Source organism: Acanthochromis polyacanthus, chromosome 10 (assembly GCF_021347895.1).
Source record: "Acanthochromis polyacanthus isolate Apoly-LR-REF ecotype Palm Island chromosome 10, KAUST_Apoly_ChrSc, whole genome shotgun sequence".
NCBI classification, from domain to species: domain Eukaryota; kingdom Metazoa; phylum Chordata; class Actinopteri; family Pomacentridae; genus Acanthochromis; species Acanthochromis polyacanthus.
In genome coordinates this window covers 28,812,888-28,833,190 of record NC_067122.1, presented here as the reverse complement: position 1 = coordinate 28,833,190, position 20,303 = coordinate 28,812,888, and the positions used below count along the sequence as shown (strand labels likewise).

The window sequence follows — 20,303 nt, the reverse complement described above, 5'->3', positions numbered from 1 at the left end:
GAAACAAATAAAAGAGACATGTTTTTGGAGAAATGCTCAGTATGTTTTCCATTTAGAAAGGAAATCTGGCGCTCTCACTCTTCTCCTTCTTCTTCTCTCTCCTCTGAGTTTCAGGAGCTGCATGGAGGAGCTGGCCCGGACAGACAGCTGGACACACAGAACATGTAATCAGTGTGACTATAGGCATCCCGCAGGCCACAGGGTTCACCTCCCTTTAACACAAAAGCGCAAGTCACACCAAGGAAACATGGGCTCAAAGGCTGCACACAAAGCCCAAACATGTGGCAGATTGCTCAATGCAGACCAGCCCAGACAGAGACACAGAAACCACAAGTCTGTCACTGCCTCCCACACATGACATGAACTCCACACAGGGTCACTGTTTAACACGACAGCTGCGATGGAGCCTCAGAGCCGCTGCTTGACCTGCACTGATACAATTCAACCTGCTGACCGATCATCAGCTGTGGTCTTCTACATGGGAGCTGGCACAGAGACCCTGCCCCACATTTGTCCTCAAGTCACAGGGCTCTAAATGTGTAAATGTAGGAGCTGTGGAGGTGAATGAGTGATACTAACATAGTAAGAGGATGAGTAATGAAGGTGGAAGAAGCACAGAAAAAGTGTCTGTGATTGGGATCAGGGCCCATGTTATGTCCTCCTCTTCCATGCATAGGACATGTCTGGACAAGCTGCTCATGACTTGGCCCAGACGGAATCTGCTGCTCTGAATGTTTCTATCAATGCCTCAACACATCTTGTCTGCAAATCTAATCTGCAGAACTTAAGGATTAGGTTCTTGAGCAGACCTACTTACCATACGCTCAGAACAAAAATCACGGTTTCGCTGTCGCACTGAGTTTGAGGCTTAAAATGCGCACAGTCATTATGTGCTGTTTTTATTTTTATTTTTTCTTTCTTTTTTAAATTTTTTTTCCTTTTTTTTGTCTGCATTTATTCTCATTGTTCAACTCCATGGAAGGGGTGTCAACACTTTATGAGATTAATGCATATTTTAGTCTTACAGCCAAATATCTTATTATTTAGTGCATGCGTGTGACCATCACCAGCCCTCCCTGAAAGCTAAGCTGACACTCTTTATTACATTTCCCTGTTTAAGAGCCAGGGAGGGCAGTGCTACACCTCAGTGGTGATGTGAGGGGAAACAAAGGGGTGGACAGGACGAGAGGGGATGGACAGGGACAGGGACTAGCAAGCAGTGCTATTACATCTGAAGAATATCAGGTGTTGTGTTATTCCCAACTAAGAATTACCCATCAATAAGACAAACAAGCAAACACATACACAAGAGAACAGAAAACCAAACAAACAAACAATAAATAAATGAATAATTAGCCAGACAGTACTGAACACCATAGTTGTGGGTGTCGTGTTAGTATAGAGTGGAATAGGCCAGAAGATACTAGAGGAAGATACTAGAGAAAAGGAGAGAGGGTTTAGTGTGAGATTAGACTCTGGAGAGAGTCTCAGCACATTCCGGCGGGTCCCATCACTGCTCAACAGCGGAACTCGACAGGAGCTGGTGGGACCTGAGCAAACATGCACATGCAAGTGTGAAAGACCCCGAAGCCCAGAACAGCCATCACAGCAATGCAGTGCCAAGCCGACAGGGCACCCCCCCACAGGCCGAGGAGCCACGGGGCAGCGCCCCCAGAGAGCAACCGGGGCCACCATGTACCACACGGACCCCGAAGACAAGAGGGTGCAGCTACTGACACCCCCAGCACGCCAGAACCGACCCAGGCAGCCCGGGGCAAGAGGACCCACCCGCCACCCAAACCCCAACCCCGCCCGCCCCAGCCCCCACCAAACCCCCGCACCCCACCACCATACCCGCCCACACCCCACCCCCAGGGGGGGCCGACGGCCCTAGAGTGCCTATATAATGAGAGTGGCGACAACTGGGGATTTGAAGCCATTTTGTTTCCATTCACTCAATATGGGACGCGCAGCGCGAGGTGCACATTCACGAAAACTATGGATTGTTTACTGATTTCAAGACATGTTTTGGACAAAATAATTTACTCGCTTGTTTTGTCTGGATGTCCAAGGTTGGATTATGGCTGTTTTGTGGAATATTTTCATCTGTGACTAGTTTTGAGCCTTCAAAGGTGAGTTCTGCTGTTTACGTTATTTGCTGTTTGTTGGACAAATGTGTTTATATTACCCGCTGTGGTAATCACATCTGAAAGTGGTTTATACCGGCGGATTCATGAGAATCTAAGCTTTCCATGGGTGTATAATGTTTCTATCATCGAGTTTGCAGCTTCGGTCAATTTAGTAAAATACGTTTTCCCGTCCGCCTGTACGCTGCTGCAGCTGTAAGCATATGGCTAACAGCATCCTCATGCTAACGGCGGCTAACAGCCCAGAAACAGGTGAAGAACACGGAGCCTGTTCGGGTCATATGAGGCTGATAAGTGACTGCAGGTTGGACGGAAAACAGAAAATAGGAAACAGAAAACTGTCAGCTGTTTGTTGAATTCGAAATCATGTGAATGAACAGGGAGGCTGTTGTCGAAGCTCAGATGGGCCGCTGAAGTTTAACGGGTTACCCCGTTAAACTTCAGCGGCCCGCATTTCATGCATCTCCATGCATCTCCATGCATGAAAATGGTCAAAGTCAAAATAACCACAACTGCCTAAAATCACATCAAACTTTTCTATCTGTCATTCACCCATACATCATAACATGAAAGTACATACATGGGACTAACCTGGCACAAAAATCATGATGAAGTCGGTTTCCATCCCACTCTCCGGACTTTATTTTCCCACAGTTTCATTCTTTCACTACTCCTGGGAAATCTAAACATGTGTAATCCCTTCTCGGATCAATTTGTGCACCCAAAGGCACAACAGCCCGTCATTTTTCAGGTATTTATGAAGCCAAAAAAGTCAGAGAATTACTCTCTGCGTTGTAAACAACGTTAACAGGCATAACCGGCGTTCATAAATAGGAAACAAAATGGCTCCTATAGATCACGTGACCAAAATTTTTTGGACCCGTCATGTCGCCACTCTCATTATATAGGCACTCTAGACGGCCCCAAGCAGCCAGGAAGCCAGACACAGGGGCAGAGCGCCCCACCGAAGGGACGGCAACCAGCCCATCACTGGGCAGGCCGCCACCGGAGGCCGGCCAGAGGGAACCGGAGCCGGGACCCAATGCGAGTCCAGAGGGCAAAAAAGGACAGAGCGGTGGGGCCCCGCAACACCAATGGGGGGGCACCCCGCATACCCACCCGCACCAGCCCCCGGGCGAGCACAGCACACCCAAGGCCCCCACCTCCCGCGACGCGAACCAACCCCCCCACCAGGACAGAGCCACCACACACAACCAGCCCGTGCCACAGCCACAGCACCCACCGGGACAGCCAATCCAGATCCCGGAGCCCAGCAAGAGCCACCGCACCAGCCGGGACCAGTCGGACACGCAGGAGAACCCCCACAGGCCACGGCCCCCCGGCCCCAGGGACCCCCAGCCACAGCAACACGGATGATGGTGCACCCCGCCGCCCCATAGCCGTATGGGGGGCCAGATCCCACCAGCGAGGCCATAACTGTGAAACCCACCCATTACTCTTCTATTAATATGTCTCCCGATCCCTAACAGGAAACATTATCTCGGCACCGTGATAGTGTAACCTTGAGTGTCATGTGGTGCATTAAAAGTGGGGAGGCTGGGGGGGCGTCAGCCAACCCAGACCTACCCCCAAGGTGAGTGTGTGTGGTGCATTAAAAAAAAAAGATTGGAGAGCAGGGGAGGCAGGCACGAGGGTGATGAGGGGGAGAAAGGGCCGTATAGCCCTGCCACCCACCCCACCACAGTGCCCATCGTTCCCACCCCCACCTGCCCTCGGGGCCCTAAATGTTGTGTCCCTATATGTGCCTAAAGGTTGCTATTTACAGTGCTGTTTTTCGACAACACAGTGATAAAAACAGCTGACCTGATTTTTGGGGGTTTGAGTCTCGCACTGCTTTGAAACTGCTCTAATCAAAGCGGTTGCATTATCAATGGATCACGATTATGTGTAAAGGTGTTATGTGTGTCTGTTTCATTTAATTAGTTACAGAAATGGTGTACATGAAAATCAGGAACACACATGAGTGCAGAAGACTGAATCCGTGGGTGTAAAACCATCCTCACAAGGGAGCGCTTGATCCAAGGCTTGTAACTTTCTCACTCATCAAGTCGACTTTTAAGACTTTGGAGGCAGGACAGTGGATGATAAGTCTACATTCATGGCCAGAAACATAACTCTAAAGAAATGCCAAAACAATATATTTACACTGTCTAGCTAATTTGTGGGACTTTGAAGTTAGCTGCAACCATATGATGTGGGAGAATACTGCGGTTTCAATGTGCATTTTACTCGATGATGAAATCTGACAAGTTTAATTTTAGATTTGGTTTCAGTTTTTCAGTGGAAGTCAGATATGATATGTTCAAAAACTCTCATGTCTAAAAATTTTAGAAAATTTGTCTCTTCCATGACCAGAAACATAACTCTAAATAAATAAATGCCAAAACAACATATTTACACTATTTTGTTAACTGGTCGGACTTTCAAGTTATCTGTGGGAGAACACTGTGGTTTCAATGTGCATTTCACCCGTTGATGAAGAAATCTCACAACTTTACGTTTAGATTTGATTTCGGTTTTTCAGATATATGTTCAAGGACTGCCATGTCTCAAAATTTTAGAAAATTTGTCTCATGGAGAAAGTATTTAGACAGTTTCAAGCAGTTTAACCAAAACATCTGAAGAATAATCCCCTGTAGGACAGAAACTCTGGTCGAAGCAGAACCAGAAACACAACCTGAAGAATGTTTGCGACACAATGTTTAGGTGCTAAGTTTCCTGTTCAAATGTGTTTTTCCTACAAGTAAGTTTCACATAAGACTTCTTCTTGACAATGTTTGCCATGTCTCACTAACTAACTACTAACTGTATTATTTAGACCCTCCAGAAAAACGCGATTATGCGATAGCATGAATTCCCGCATTAATCACCAAAATGCCGCTGATTATGCGGGGGTCGATTATTTCCTATAAGGTCGCATAATCGCATAATTCCCGCAAGAATCTCACATTTCCATGAAAAAAAAGAGAAATATGCGGGTCCCGCTTGATATCACGATTCCCGCATAAAATGAGAAAACTATAACCAATATAAATGGAGTTGTGAGTGAGTTTTTATGTGACGCCCGGCCTGACGTAATCAGTTCGCGCATTCACACACACACACACTACAAGCACGAGCTGATGCGGAGCGAGGAGCTCAGAGACGAAAAACAAGAATGGCGAATGCTCAAAGATCACATTTACCTACGAATATTTCAGCCAGAGACCGGGCAAAACAGTACCCAGATTTACTGCACGAAAGTAGGGGAATACTTTTTTGCACCCCGTGCAACATCATTCTGGAGCACCGAAGAAAATCAACCGTGTTGCAGCACTTCTCCACGACTTCTCCAGGGAGTGCGTTGTGTGAGTGTGCTGTGTGGGTGGGTGTGTGTGTGAGTGAAGGAGCGCACCAGGGTGTGTATACGTGCGTGTCGTTAAACCCCAATTACAATTCCTTAAAAAATGAATAGGAAAGTGTTTTAACCTCAGTAAAGGATGTGTGTGTCCTAGTAACAGGATGGAGAAGAATCACCTTTTTTCCCAATTCTTACATATTTCGCATCTTTTTGCATATTTCACAACTATTCGCATACTTTGTAACTTTCCGCAATTTCCCCGCATATAATGGCATAAAAATCCCACATATTTATTCGCATAATCAAGGATTTTAGCCTGCGGAATCAAGGATTTTTGCCCGCGTTTTTCTGGAGGGTCTAATTATTTACATTAGAAACTGTGTCCAGATCTAAGAAAATGAGACCCACGTTACAAAACAACTATTATTATATGAGTTCAATGGGGAGCTGCAGTCAGTCTTTTTACATTATAGTGTAATGTGCACAATGCTAATGTGCTTTCCAGGGTCTGGTTAAACAATAATAAGCTGCTGCATTTTACACTACAGTCTCTAATTGTCTACTATTTATACCAGAGCTCCTGTAAAACTGAAAAGCACATTTTCTAAAGCTGATGTCCGGGTCACCGTGTTAGACAAACACATCACAGACTATTTTTCCTGATAAATGAAGGAAATGGACTTTCCTTTCACCTAATCCCCACATGTCCTCTGAGCTGCTGTGTTTGTATCACCCTGGCAGACGTCCTTGTTTGGAGCCCGGACAGAGACAGGGAGAGAGTGGAAATGAATGAAGCTCATCATGGGAGAACAGAGACAGATAGAGAGACAGACAGAGGAATGACAGAAGGCAATTTCCACAGAATGAGTCATGGAAAGCCTCCTCGGCAGGCAGAGCGGCGTTTCGAACGACGCTGCATTCCCACCCGCTCTCCTCGACTCATTACTCAACTTTTATTGAATCTGAAATGTAAAGAGGAGGGGAACCGGTGCTGTCTCATTCTTTTCCCTGTTTTCTTTTTTCCCCCTCCTCACCCTCTTCCTCGTCTTCCTCTATCTGTCCGCTGCCGAGAATGTCACGCAACGGGAGCCCAGCCTCAGACAGTTAATGCAGACAAGATTAATTTCCTGATGTTCCTTTCAGTCGGAAACAGAACACACAGAGAAAAAAGTAGCTCTCTGGTCCTGCGTTAAACTGGGCGTGTGTCCACTCCACCTTTCTGACTAAGCCCATAAGTCTACTTCCAGATAGTTTGGACTGAATCCTGAATGGATGTTTACACTTTCTTGGCAGGAACTTTGTTCCTCTCGTATATAATCTATGAAAGCTAATGAAAACTCTTGTACATATTAAATAAATGGTTCGTCTTCTGGAAGAATAAAACATTGCATTTCAACATATACAGCAGAGATCAAGGCTTGGAGTTCTCTCCCTCTGGCATTAAATATATCTGGTATGACTGCAATTGAATTCTGAGGCTAACCAAATGAAAATCTTGACTTATGTCTGTGAATGTGCCCGATTGTTTGTGTGGGGTTTAATAGTTTAAAAAGTCTCATTCCTGCACAAGCCGGTGATCGCTAAATCAGATTACGCCCCTCAGACAATCTTTTTTTGTCTGGTGCTCGTCTGCTTTACACGTTATCGCTGTGGTTTCCAGAGTCATGTGTTGCTAAGAAACCCTCCACTTCAACATCAGCAGACTGTCACTGCGTGTCCCATGATCACACCTAGCGGGAGTTGACGGATGCTCAGCTGAGTGGAGAGGCCTGAACATGCTGGAGCTTCAGTGCTGCTCTGCTGTAGATTAGCTTGTAGCAGAAACCAAAGAGAACTGAGGGTGGTAGGAAACAGCACAGGGAGGCGGGGGGGAGTTAACGAGAAAAAGAGAGACAGAGAGCCCACCACATACTGCAAAAATATGGGAGTCTGGCAAGATGAAAAGGTAGCGAACATGTGAGGGGAATGATAAAGTTAGGAAGTGTTAACACTTTGACAGGTCCAGAGCGGAGCCTCAACTGTGCGGTGCCTCCCAGAGCACCGCCATCCCAAACAAAAGGCAGAGGAGGAACAGAGGAGGTCCCTGACCCTCGCAGGGAGACCCTCTGATGACCCAGCAGAGACAGGAAACGGGAAGTGTGACCTCTGACCTCTGCTGGGGGGGGTCCTGTTCCACAGCAACACGTGACGGTGCCCAGTGACAACAAGCCCAGGATGTGTGGATCAGATACGACGCTCAGCTGTTCAACAAAAAGCACAGAATCAGAGAGAAAATATTAAGGAAATGAAAAGCTCATAGGTAGAGAAAAAAAACCCATGCTGCGACTGCTGGTTAGCAAGGCGAGTGCCTGGCTTGTGCTGCAGGGTTTTTATAAGCCGGCTGCGTGATAATTACACCCAGTGGGGAGGTGGTGGTGTGGGAGCAGAGGGGCGGAGTGGGCAGAGAGAGGCAGCTTGGGCCTCAGGATTGATGGTGGAAAGGTGGCAAGGAGGGAGGTGGAGGTGTGGAGGTAAGGAGGGATGGATGGCAGTGGTAGAGGGATGGTTGGGCCTCATTAGCAGGCAGACTAATTGGGAGGAAAAGGGCCCTCACATGCTCCGTCTGACCTCCCAGTCAGCAGGGGAGAGAGCTGTAGGTGGAGGGGAGAAGGTAGGTATCTGATGGTTGGATTTCTGAAAGTTTAGGGAGCATAGTTCCACAAATCCTAAACTTGCCGTGAAGTCATGAGTCTCCGAAAGACGAGAGGATAACATGCATGTGTGTTGCTCTAACAGTTGAACCCAGCCTGATGCCCTGCAGCCCCTCAAAGGTTTACACCAGGTGTCATACTTCATTTAAAGCACCCTCATGGCTTATCGGCGCCTGCAAATATAGCAGCCCTTCTTCCTCTTCTGCTTCCAGAGCAGTCGTACTTCACACACATAAAAAAACGAGGAGGGCGAGAGGACAAAGGCCCTGAGGGGGTATATTAAATAACGCTTCAAAACCCCTCAGTAAATAACATCAAACAGAAGTCAGTCTCTTTGACTGGAGCGAGCATAATGACTAGGTTAGCAAGTGTAAGTTTACAAAACAGCAGGCCCAGTCTGACACCCATGGTGTCTATTAGTCTGATTGTAAGCATACCCTGTAGGAAAAGGCCACCGCATGCTGGCCTCATCATGAAGCAGCTTCCACCTTATCTTTATTGTAATAATAAGACACGTAGCACCCTATTTATTCCTACGTTCTAAAGTGTTTTTCAAGTGTTGCTATTTTGCACTCATTTGTATGCTCGTATATTACAGAGCTGTGAATGCATCTGCTGCACTTTTATTCCTGTAAGATTAATTACAGCAAGTGTGCGCAGTAAAAACTGTTGCAGCTAAGTGCGTGAGTTATATATTAAAGAGCGCATTCTGCTTGAGCATGCACGAGGTGTTGAGCGCATGCTGCCCAGGCTCCAGTGGCTCGGAGGAAGTGAGACTGCGTGATGGAATTTGTGGCGCTCGGGATCTGGTTTATTTTCCACCCTGGATTCCTGTCCTACCTGCAGGATTTTCCCAGGTTCTGGCTTCAATTAGTCTGGGAAGCTGCAAGGAGAGGAGGGGGATGGAGGGGTTTAGGAGAGGAGGGGGATGGAGGAGGGAAGGGCGACAGAGCTGGAGTCTGTCACACACAACTCAGCACAGCTGGGGAGACGGAAAGAAAGGCAATGAACAGGCACAGATACAGAGTGATGGGAGTATGTGAAAATTAAAGCCTTGGCTCACAGCTTGAAGATGTTTGCTAAATATCAATTTTAACAGTGAAACATCATTCATAAAACAAAGAGGTCTTTCATATCCATAGGATTCCAAATGCAGCTTCATAAAGCCAAGAAGGGGCTGTCACAATAATCCCAGGAGGTCTGACCCTCCAAATGGCAAACTCATCTGACAAATGAAACGCTCTGTAATCAAAGACCAATCACATAATTGCTCTATTTTGCCACTAGCTCAACCATCTCCTGCCAGATTAGTTGTTCAGAGGAGAAACCCGATACTCTGGGAAATTAAACAGATGTTCAGAAAAACAAACTCATCTCCTCAGAACAAGAACACATCACCAAAATAATATGTGCTAATTTAGGAGTCCACACGCAGGAATTCGCCTCACACAAAATGACAGAGTTAATGCAGAGACATTGTTCACAGTCCACATCTCAGCAAGAAAACAGCAAGACTTGTCAGTCAGGGAGTATCAGCGGCCTGACGTCAGAGCCGAGGACAGCAGGTTGGAGTGCACTCGTCTTTATCAGCTCTACACGTATACAAGTCACAACAGAAAGACAGGACCTCACACAGGAATTTGTTACACAGTGTACACAGGCACAAAAATGTCCATGGCTCCGCACAGTCCTGCTCTGTTTAAAGATTCCAAGTCGAGAAGCAATAACCGAAGAAGAAAGCCATTTCTCTTCATCCATTTATAGTGTGCAGCTCTCTTTAAACTTGGCTACGGCTCAGTCATGACATCAACTGCTTCAGGCGTGAGAAAACGTTGTTTTATAAGCTGAGGCGACCGGCTCTGAATTTTTTTTCCCCCTATGATGTTTAGTTTAGCCTCACAAAAGCACAAAGGCAAGGGTCTCCCTGCCAAACTGTCTTTGTATCTGCTGATACTCTGATCAACACTGACAACGTGAGAAATGACACATTTCCGCCGCATAGTTGCATTTCACAGGGCCATCGTCATGCAGCACTTAGGAGTGGAGGAATGAAACATCAGGGGGATTAAAGTTGGAAGGAAGTCGACTCTTTGGAGGGGTCCCACGTTCCCCTTACTGTTGGAGAGTGTAGACCCTATATTTTATGACACCGGCTCACATACTCCGTTCTGGGACTGATTCGTGGTTTGAAAGTGGGTCAGTACAAGCTGGAAGAACCATTGATTGTGATCACGGTTTCAGCCAAAAGTAGACGTTCACTCAAATGGAAAACGTGTGCAGGATAAAAGAGCCTTACAGGACTTATAAAGACATGCGTGAGAGTGACCCGTGTCCGAATGTGCGGCTGAATGCACATAAAGCACAATAATGTAGACATTCTTCAGCTTGCGGCTCTGAACCCTCTGTACAAGGCGATCGATCACACAGGAGGCATCACGGGACTGAAACGCTGCGTGGCACTCTGCTGGTTAACTTCCAGCAGCATTACACAAACCGTCTCACCGCTGGCTTGTCAGCATACACTCTGCATATAAACAAGGCAGATGAAAGTAATTATCTGTGAGCTGCGGCCTACTCTCTCACATCAGATGGTTAATTAGTCCATTTGCTTTTAGCCCCACATCATCCAGAGCCGGTGGCCTTTCAACTGGCGGGTAGGCGGAGACCTTGTAAAACCGCTTTTAACTAAACAACATCACTTTCTCTGGTGCCCTCAGAGGTTGTTTACAATATGCAGACTGGTAGCAGCCGCGGCCATGAAACACTGTGGACAGTCAATAAACATTTAGCAGGATTATAAAGCATGTTTAAGGTTTTAGCCTCGCTGCTGAAATGGGACATCATCGTTAGCTTTGGGTCGATATGATTTTAGTCATGCAGTGTGTCTTCAGGGATGATGACGTCAGTAAGTCAGCTGGTTCACCGCTGTGGGTCAGACTGATATATTTCAAAAACTGACACGTGGATTTCCGTGAATTTTGGCACAAATATTCATGATTCCCAGAGGAAGGATCTTACTGGGCTTGAAAACATTTTCTTTCACTTGTGTATCAGATGTGTCCAAAGGAATTTGGTTATCCTCTTAATGGTTTTCACATCCCTGTGCGCTGATCCAAGTAGACTTTAACCCTCCTGTTCTCTTCATTTACGGGCACCAAAAAAATATTGTTTTCTTGTTTGAAAAAAAATCCAAAAATTTGGGCAAAAAAATTCCCCAAATTTCTGAAAATTTGCAAAACCTTCAGGAAGAAAATTTCAATAATTCCTTAAAGGTTTCCCTTAAAAGTTTTATTTTAAAAAAAATTGGCAAACAATTCTTGTAAATATTTTCAAAAAGTAAGTAGTCGAGTAAAAATCTTCCAAAAAAAATCCTGAAAAATATTTAAAGTGATTACAAATATATCAGTAAAGCTTCTAATATTTTCTTTAAGAACATTCACATAAAAATCAACCAAAATCCGGTGAATTTCGCCGGATTCCGGTTGATTTTTATGTGAATGTTCTTAGGAAACATTTTTAACATTTCTTTTTTTTCCCACCAAAAAATGTTCAAAGATTTCCTAAAAATGTTGAAAATGTGGACATTAGAAGTTTCACGGTGAAAATATGTATATTTTTTCTCCACATTTTCAAACTTTAAAACAGGTCAGTTTTGACTCACAGGACGACATGAGAGTTAAGAGCGGTTCGATTTATTCTACAATACGTACATGTCCGTTTGCCACACAGATCCTCTTAAACACAAAAAAGCACACAGGGCTTCTGTGGATGAACCTGAAAGTTTATAACTTTTTACAGGATACAGCAGCTACTTACAGAGTAACACAGTGGTTGGACATAACACAGGATATCTGGAGATTTTAGAACTTCCCACTGTGTTTTGGGCTCTTTCAATGGAAAGCAGGTAGCTACAAATCAAAGCACCCCCAACATCCTGGAGCGACTACTTCAATTACAACTCTTGTACTGATGAATTGTAAAGATGTGGATGATGCAGAACCTCTTCTCATGTGCAGTCGGTGTGCTTGCAGTGCGTTCAGTCTGCACGGCCACAAATTTCGGGCTGCACATGGACGTCTACAGAGAGTCCTGGTGGACCCTCACAGGCTTTTGCAGACGACAAAATTTATCTCACGTGGATTCTTGCAGACATGAGGAAAGCATGAACTGGCCTTTACTTTTCCACTAACACAACCAGGGGGTTGACATTTATGGTTTTCAGTTAAACGTCTCAGCAACCGCTGGATGGATTGCCACTAAACCTCAGGATGAATTGTAACAACTTTGGTCATACAGTATTTTGTTTTTTCATCCAGCACCAACATCTCCACAAAATTTGTCCAATATTTTGGTTTATGATCAGATATCCTCAAGTCTTTCCCATCAGCCTCAGCTGGACTGAGTGTTTAGTGCTAATACCAAACTAACACAGTGACTATTGTAAATATTAAACCTGCTCAACATTAGCATGTTAGCATTGTTCAAAGCACGGTTGAGCTGAGTGCAGTCAGACCATTGATAGATCACTGATACACAACCTGCTTTGCCTGGGGGCACTTTTGCAAAATGACAGACTAGTTAATAAACAAACACTAATTTTCAGTAAAGATGAAACAACAATGACTGTCCCACTTCTTAATAATGGAAATCCTTAGTCCAAAGAGTAACCAAGACAGTTTAATATTAAATTTAAAAAGTCTATATTCTTTATTTTTGTCTTTACCCGTGTATTAATAAAGAATTCTATTTAGTTCTATATTTAAAATCAGAGCGCCTCAGATACTCTCTGGATAGTCAACCAGTATCAAAGATTTCCATTAACAAGAAGTGAGACAGTCATTTTTTTCATCTTTATGGACTCCTGGCACTGAAATATTTAAAAAAAAATCTTTTTCTTCAAATAATCAGATGCATAAGCAAGAATGAATAAATTAATATTGGAAAGCCCATAACTCATCTTTCTGAAAAATGATTTATTTTTACTTATTTCAGAGTAACTGAGACACAGCCAAGAAACGTATCGATCAGTTACTACAAAAACAAACAAAATTTGCAGCGTGAATTGATTTATTTTCATTGTGAATTAGAAAATAGTCGACCGGCCAGCCAACGCCCTGTTGAAGGCCTGATCTGAACCATAAACCATGAGTTAAGCGTCAGAGCTGTAGGACTCTTGCCAATGAAAACTGTCTTTCTGATATTTTGCAAATGTCAAAAATACATATACAAATGGAAAGACAAATGAGCAGGAGCAGCTCCGTTATGATGAAGAATGTTAAATTATCACCATAAATTATAGCCTCAAAAGTTTAAATAAACTTTCCTGAGCACTCTGGCAGTAAAAATATGATTTTCTAAACTCCACAATGTGTTAATTTATTGCAGGACTGTTACACTGGATTGCACGATATTGCAAGGTGTTCCTGTCATTTTATGTAGCCTACTTCAGTGATGATTGGTATTCAAAAACACAAGTGTAATCTCATTTCTGCAGGAATAAAAAAAAAGCACGGCTACGAGTCATAAACAGTTTTACTGCACATGAAATATGCAGTCAAATGTAGTCATTCCTTTGTCAGATGTTAATCCAGCCCATTGAAGTCAAGATCTGAAGGGAAGTTGGAGTTGGAGCAGAAATGTGCCCGACTCCGCTGAATGGTCATCAGATATCAGGACTAACAGCTCCCATGTGAATAGTCAATCTGCATAAATATCAGGCGTTTATGGAGAGGAACAGAATCAAAACCCAATAAATGTCCACATGTGCACCGCGTCATCAGCGCAACACGTGGGCCAATTAGAAAATGGGCATTAGGTTACTGGGAACATCTGATTTGAGTGCTTCTAAGGGATTGTCTGAATGTCTGTAACACAATGAGCTCAGTTATTTTCACCAAACTGCATTTTCTTGTGAAATCTCATCAAAAGCCTATCAGGAACCTGATCCACGCGGTAAACAGTCATCACTGGAGCAGCTCTGTATGCAATCATACGGACACAATATTTTGTCCTTGTCAGAGCAGGAAGTTTTAAAAGCCTTATTACATCAGAGGGAGCGTGTCTTGTTTTTTTTAACGTGTTTAAATAGGATTCTTTGACTATAGCTTGGGTTTATTTTTGTCATTTTGGTCAATAACATTCTCCAATATCGCTAAAAAGAAGCATAAAGGGCTTAAAGTCAAAAAATCACACAGATTTTACTTAAACTTTCATGACACACGAACCTGTCTGGATGAGAAGCAAAATTATTAGTCAGACTATCCCTAATAAACGTCCATCAGAGTCTACAGACAGACATTCCTGTCTGACAAAGTTTGCATGCATGAAGGATTATTATTGACGCTTAACAGTCTTAGTTTTAGCACCAAATAAAATGGTTCTGACAATGTGGTTAAACAGCTGACATGTTTCTGTCCCCACCGGACTCGAAGAAATGACTCTGGTGAGTGCAACATCTTCATAACTGACAGAAATGAAGGCCAAAGCTGTAAAAAAAAAAAAAAAAAAAAAAGATTCATGAGTTCAGACAGGAATTATGCCTTAAACTCGTACAAAACATTTAGAGCTGGAATTGAGGATGAATCATGTTTGGGACCTTTTGAAGACAGCAGGGGGCATCTGACACGCACACATGAGGCAATACGGCAAAAGTAAATGCGGAAATTACAGCGTTTCAGCCTGCAAGCCTCTGTATTTTTTTTTGGAGGGTCTCTGGCTGTCGGAGGAGAGCGGAGGAGGGTCCACGGTTGTTCCTCAGATCTTTCAGGTTGTTTAAACAGCGGAGAAGGATTGTAATCCATTCAGACAGCTCGGCAGCACTCAAACACACACACATGCAGGCAAAAACGCACAAAGTGAGTGTGTGAAGGTGGTCAGCTGGAAGTGTTGACAGCTACAAGTACAACAACCAGGAAAGCAGGAAGTCTTGGTCGATCTGTGGGCTGATATATATTTATCTGCGGGGTTTGATCCTACAAGCATCTTTGCACTAAATCCAAAAGGTGGTTTCCATGGCAATGAAAGCTGCAAATAAAAAATGAGGGCTTCGGCCTTGATGACAGCTGCAACTTACTGTGGACAGAGAACATAATTCCTTTCGGCCACAACAAACCTTCAGAAAATGGGTCATCATGTGGTCGCTAGGCGGGTGAACTTGTGTCTCGGTTTTTCTTTTGTGTAGCACAGATGAGACATTTTTGCATTTAAAAAGAGCAAGGCTTCGACATCACCTTCCACACAGGTGATATATGGCAGAGAGAGAGAGAGGTGCGTAACAGCGCAAAGCATCCTCATTTCACATCTTCTCCTGTCCTGTCCTGTGCTGACCCCCACAGGAGCTGCAAAGCGAGGCCTTCAGCAGCCGACCAACGGAGCCGCTGTGGAAGGTAAACCTGAACGCCTGCTCAGAGGAGAGGCCACGGACAAATTGCTCACCAGAGGGGTTCAGATTTAAAACATGAACAAACCAGTGGTTCGAACATGGAGCAGCTCGGCTCACCTGGTTGATGTGTTTGAGTTTGTCTATGATCTGACTGATGATCGGCTCAGGAGGCTTGTTGCTCCTCGACTCTGTGCCGGTGTGCAGTCGCTTCAGGCCAGGACCCGGAAACCTGCAAGTAAGGGGAAGAAAAATGTTGAAGTTCTTGTGTTAGCGAGTGTTTAAGCTCCATGTGTGGAAGACATTATAAGCTGACTATTGACACCATCATTTCAAACATGGCATTTATCACCATCTAGTGTTGATAAGATGAATGACAGGGCTTTCAGGGTTGCTGCTTCAGGGGCAGAACTCGAAAGTCCATTTGTAACTGAGCTTTAATCAGAGGACTAACTCTTCCCTCACTGGAGACTTTATATCTAGAAAGGGTTTTTCTAACATTTGACATTTATGGATAGCCTTAATGTTATTAACAAAAAGCTTGGAGACCACAAACATTTTTAATAGACTATGCTAAAAATATTTCAGCAGCAGCCATCATAAGGAAACTGTTATGAGTGTATTATTAGTTTAACTTAAGACATCCGCTTCCAATTAGCATACACTTGTAAAGACCACGTATATAATAGCAGTCTTGAGTTTCCAATGGCCCCTATTACTTTTAATTTTCTATGATAGAAACTTTGTCACAAAAAACATTCATGAATTTCAGTTCTTTTTCATAGATTTATTTTAGGTTTTTGGTTCTTTCAGAGCTTTATTTGAGTTCTTCTAGAAATTTGAGAAATGTAATTTGGAATTTTTTAAAAACATTCTTCACAATACTGAGTTCCTCCTTCTTATTAAACTTTTCCTCAATCTTGAGATGCACATTAATCCGCTCAGTGAGCAGCAGTATGTACATGTGGAGACCAGTTCAGGTTGTTAGGAGTCTGTGTGGTGTACAGTAAACAGACAAGCATCAAAAATCACCAGCTATTGTCATTTTACTTCCGAACACACACATTGATAATTTGGAAAATCTGAACTTGTTCTGAGAGGCAACGGCGTCCTCAAAAAAGTTCGATCATTAAGCAAAGTTTGTACGGTTATTAATTTCATGCACATTAACAGACCACTTAGTTACTTTTTAATCATCTGCAGAAAATGATCGAACATTAGTAGAGATGTATTTCTGTCCTGCTTCAGCTCCGAGGGTATATTTAGGTACAAGCAGCCTGCAGGCAGGTGCTTACATGTCTGCATGTGCAACTGAGGAAACGCTGCTCTGTTGACACTCGTGTACGCTATCAGGAGAAGGAGGAGCTGGAGTGTCTGAAAGGTAGATTTTTCTCTAGTTCTTTCATGTTGAGATTTTTCCTGCAGGTGTTCCTTCAACTTCTGGCACTGACAGGAATTAACCCCTTCCCACCACAACAGTACGCTAAGAGCTTCTGCACATACGAGGCAGGCGTGTTTAGAAGAACCAGAGTCAGGACTGACAACATATCTTTCTCAGGCACGGCGGTGATACGAATGGTGCGGAGGCCAGAGGTCGAGCTGCAGCATAAATGTCAACTGCTATATTGCAGTAAATGTTTGGAAAGATGAAGGACGAATGGGCTGGAGGAGGAAAAATGATTTTCAGAGAAAAGGTTAGTAAGAAGGAGAGGGGCCTTGAAAAAAATATGAGCATAAGTGTGTGTGTATGTGTGAAGCATGAGGTCATACTCTGTTCTCATCTCGGTGACACACACCTTCCAGCTGCCATCTCCATTCATCAGCCGCTCCCTTAAGTCAGACTTTTCATTAAACTCAAATTACATTTCCCCAGTTATTTATTCTTCTTATTAGCCGTGATCTCATCCCCTCTCCGCTGCTAATTATCACATTAATAACAGAGAGATGTGTGATCAATTAGGCAGAGGAAAAGAGGAAATATGGGCCGAGGAAGCAGAATGAGGTGAGAGATTTTGAGTGAGGCAGGTTTCTGCTTCACATAATTTAACTGCAATGTAATTTAGCTCGTGTAGCTGCTTCTCGCTGCTGATAGTTTCAGTCGTCGGGTTTGTTATCCAGTCGTCTCTGCAGAGCCGATCAGATCAGTTCACACTTGTGATAGTCTAATCTAATCTTTAACCAATTATCAGGCTATTAGCTCCCGTCTGAATGAGAGCGCTGCCTCTCACATCAGAATAAACAGAAGACAGGAGTCCAGGAGGGGAAAAAAGGAGTCTGACTCTTTTACTGATGGATCAAACCTACAGCCTCAAACATACTAATGAGGAGAGAGCTCAGAAACTCCTTCTGGCAAGATGTTGAACAAAAAAAAAGATAAAATTTAGATGTAAAAAAATTAAATCATCCTTTGCCTTATTAAGGTTTTCTTTGAAGCTTTGCGTTAACTAGTGTTGGAGGATGTATTCAGTTCTTTGTTTACACACTAAGTCTGCATACTCCAGTGAGTGGTGATGTGAGTAGGTTTGAGAGCCACCACTTGTTGACTCAGATTAAGCTATTTGTTCAAGAGAGAGATTTGCTCAGTCTGTGTGTGTTCTGATTTGGTGAAAAATTGTAAATATGAGCATTTGGAGTTAGTGTGCATCTGTTTTCTCGTGTTTTTACTGATTTCAGGAGAGGATTGTTAGAGACCTGTCGTTTCAAAAAACGTTTGTTTTCATTATTATGGAAGTTTTAATGGTTAAAATAGAAGTTTTTGTTCATTTTGGGGGGGAATTTCTGAAATAGAATAAGGCTGTCTCGCTAAACAATGGCCTTTGGGGGGAATTGGAAAAGCAGGGAAACAGAGCATCTTATGTCCAAAACTTATACTTGGGTTTTAATGAAGTAAAAGTACTATTATTACACTGTAAAGTAGGGACTGGAAAATGTTTTTTAAGTAAATGCAAATAGAAGTATCATATAAATCTGCTTAAAAGATGAAAAGTGAAATTGCTCAGTGCAGAAAAGTATCCCCTGTGACTTTTATACTGTTATACATCATTATATTATTAATATTTATGCATTAATGTGAAAATAGTTGGTTGACATGGAGTTTATTTTGACCTATTCTCTACCAGACTGACTGTTTTCCTTCTGGATTTAATTTGCAGAGTATTTTCTCCATTAACTATCAAAATAGTTTTTCATTTTCTGTCATTCAACTGATTAATCAACTAATAAATTGTTTGGTTGATTAATTACTGACAACACATATTTTAGAAACTTTTCATGTGTTTTCTGTGCAAAACTTTTGTGAATAAAAAGTATAATATCTGTGTAATCTGTTCAAAATGTCTTGCAACACCTAGCAGCATGTTGACATTTTATTTCGTTTGTTTATGTACTAACTTTTAGATCTATATTTTAGTGCTGTTCCATTGCTGTTTGTTTTTATTCTTTTACTATATATTTCACTGCTGTCTCTGTTGTAAGTTACTATATTATTTTTAACTTATTCTCTTGTTTTTACTGTAAAGCCCTTTGGTCACCTTTTGGGCTGTATTAAAGGTCTCCAGAAATAAACTCTGACTGATTGACTGGTTGATTGATTGATAATCCAGGTTACGTTAACCCTAAGTGCTTTGGTGGAAGGCCACTGCACTCATTTTTCTGGTTCTTGAAGACATTTAACATCACTTTAAAAGTCTTCATGAACCAAAAACAGACGTCAAGTTGCCCCTACTGAAGGATTTAGAATAAAAAATAAAATATTTCTATCTGGCATAAACAGAAAATACTCACCTCTAAAATTACCTGAAATTTGTATTTACATGCAGTACCTGAGTAAATGTACTTGGTTACATTCTATCAAGTGACTTTCTCAGTCCATTGATCGATCCACCTCTTTATGCGGCCTGGAACAGCTGTGAAATTTGGATTTTACCTTTAATGCCAGAATCAGGTTGATGTTTGTATTTATGGGTGAAATGTTAAAACAACCATTGGATGAAATCTGATAAAGACATTTGTATTTCCTTTAGGATGAACTCAGTAACTTTGGTAATCGCTCAGCTTTCCACACAGTCCAGAAAAGCCGATATGAGAATTTTTCCAATTCTCCGGATTCTGACCAAATATCTGCAACACTAACAGCACTCTCACTGCTTCAGTTGACAGACAGTTTCCCAGATATGGATAAAGTCTAAACTAAAAGATATAAGATCTCCATTTAGAAAGGTTTGTAGCCTCGGTTTGATCCACGTTTGAGAAACTGAGCCATTCAAGCCAGACATTTTTTTGGGAGATTTCTTTTAATTCTTCTTAAATGCAGGATAAAATTTGCAAAAGATGCTCTAAAAATGATGCATTGAAAACATCCTTCCTGTGTTATCATGTAACATTGTGGGAATGTTTTAGAACAGAACGTTCTTCACAGCATCAACTCCAGAACATCCTAGGAATAGCCTATTGCAGTCATAGATGAACGTTACATCTGGAAAACATTCTTTTATGACAAAAATATTCTTGAACATAATCAGACACCATGGGCTGCACAGTGGAGTAGTGGTTAGCACGTTTGCCTTGAAGCAAGAAGATCCCCAGTTCAAATCCCGGCCTGGGATCTTTCTGCATGGAGTTTGCATGTTCTCCTTGTGCATGCGTGGGTTTTCTCCGGGCACTCCGGCTTCCTCCCACAGTCCAAAAATATGCTGAGGTTAATTGGTTACTCTAAATTGCCCATAGGT

General features: G+C 43.0%; 1 protein-coding gene across 1 annotated transcript in view; it reads right to left on the bottom strand.

Annotated features, from left to right (window-relative positions):
* The window catches only part of gpc3 (glypican 3), a 179,193-nt gene that overhangs the window by 33,212 nt on the left and 125,678 nt on the right, over positions 1 to 20,303 (bottom strand). Inside the window, 1 exon segment of the mRNA XM_022202960.2 lies at positions 15,697 to 15,808. Coding sequence (XP_022058652.2) covers positions 15,697 to 15,808 — 112 coding nt within the window.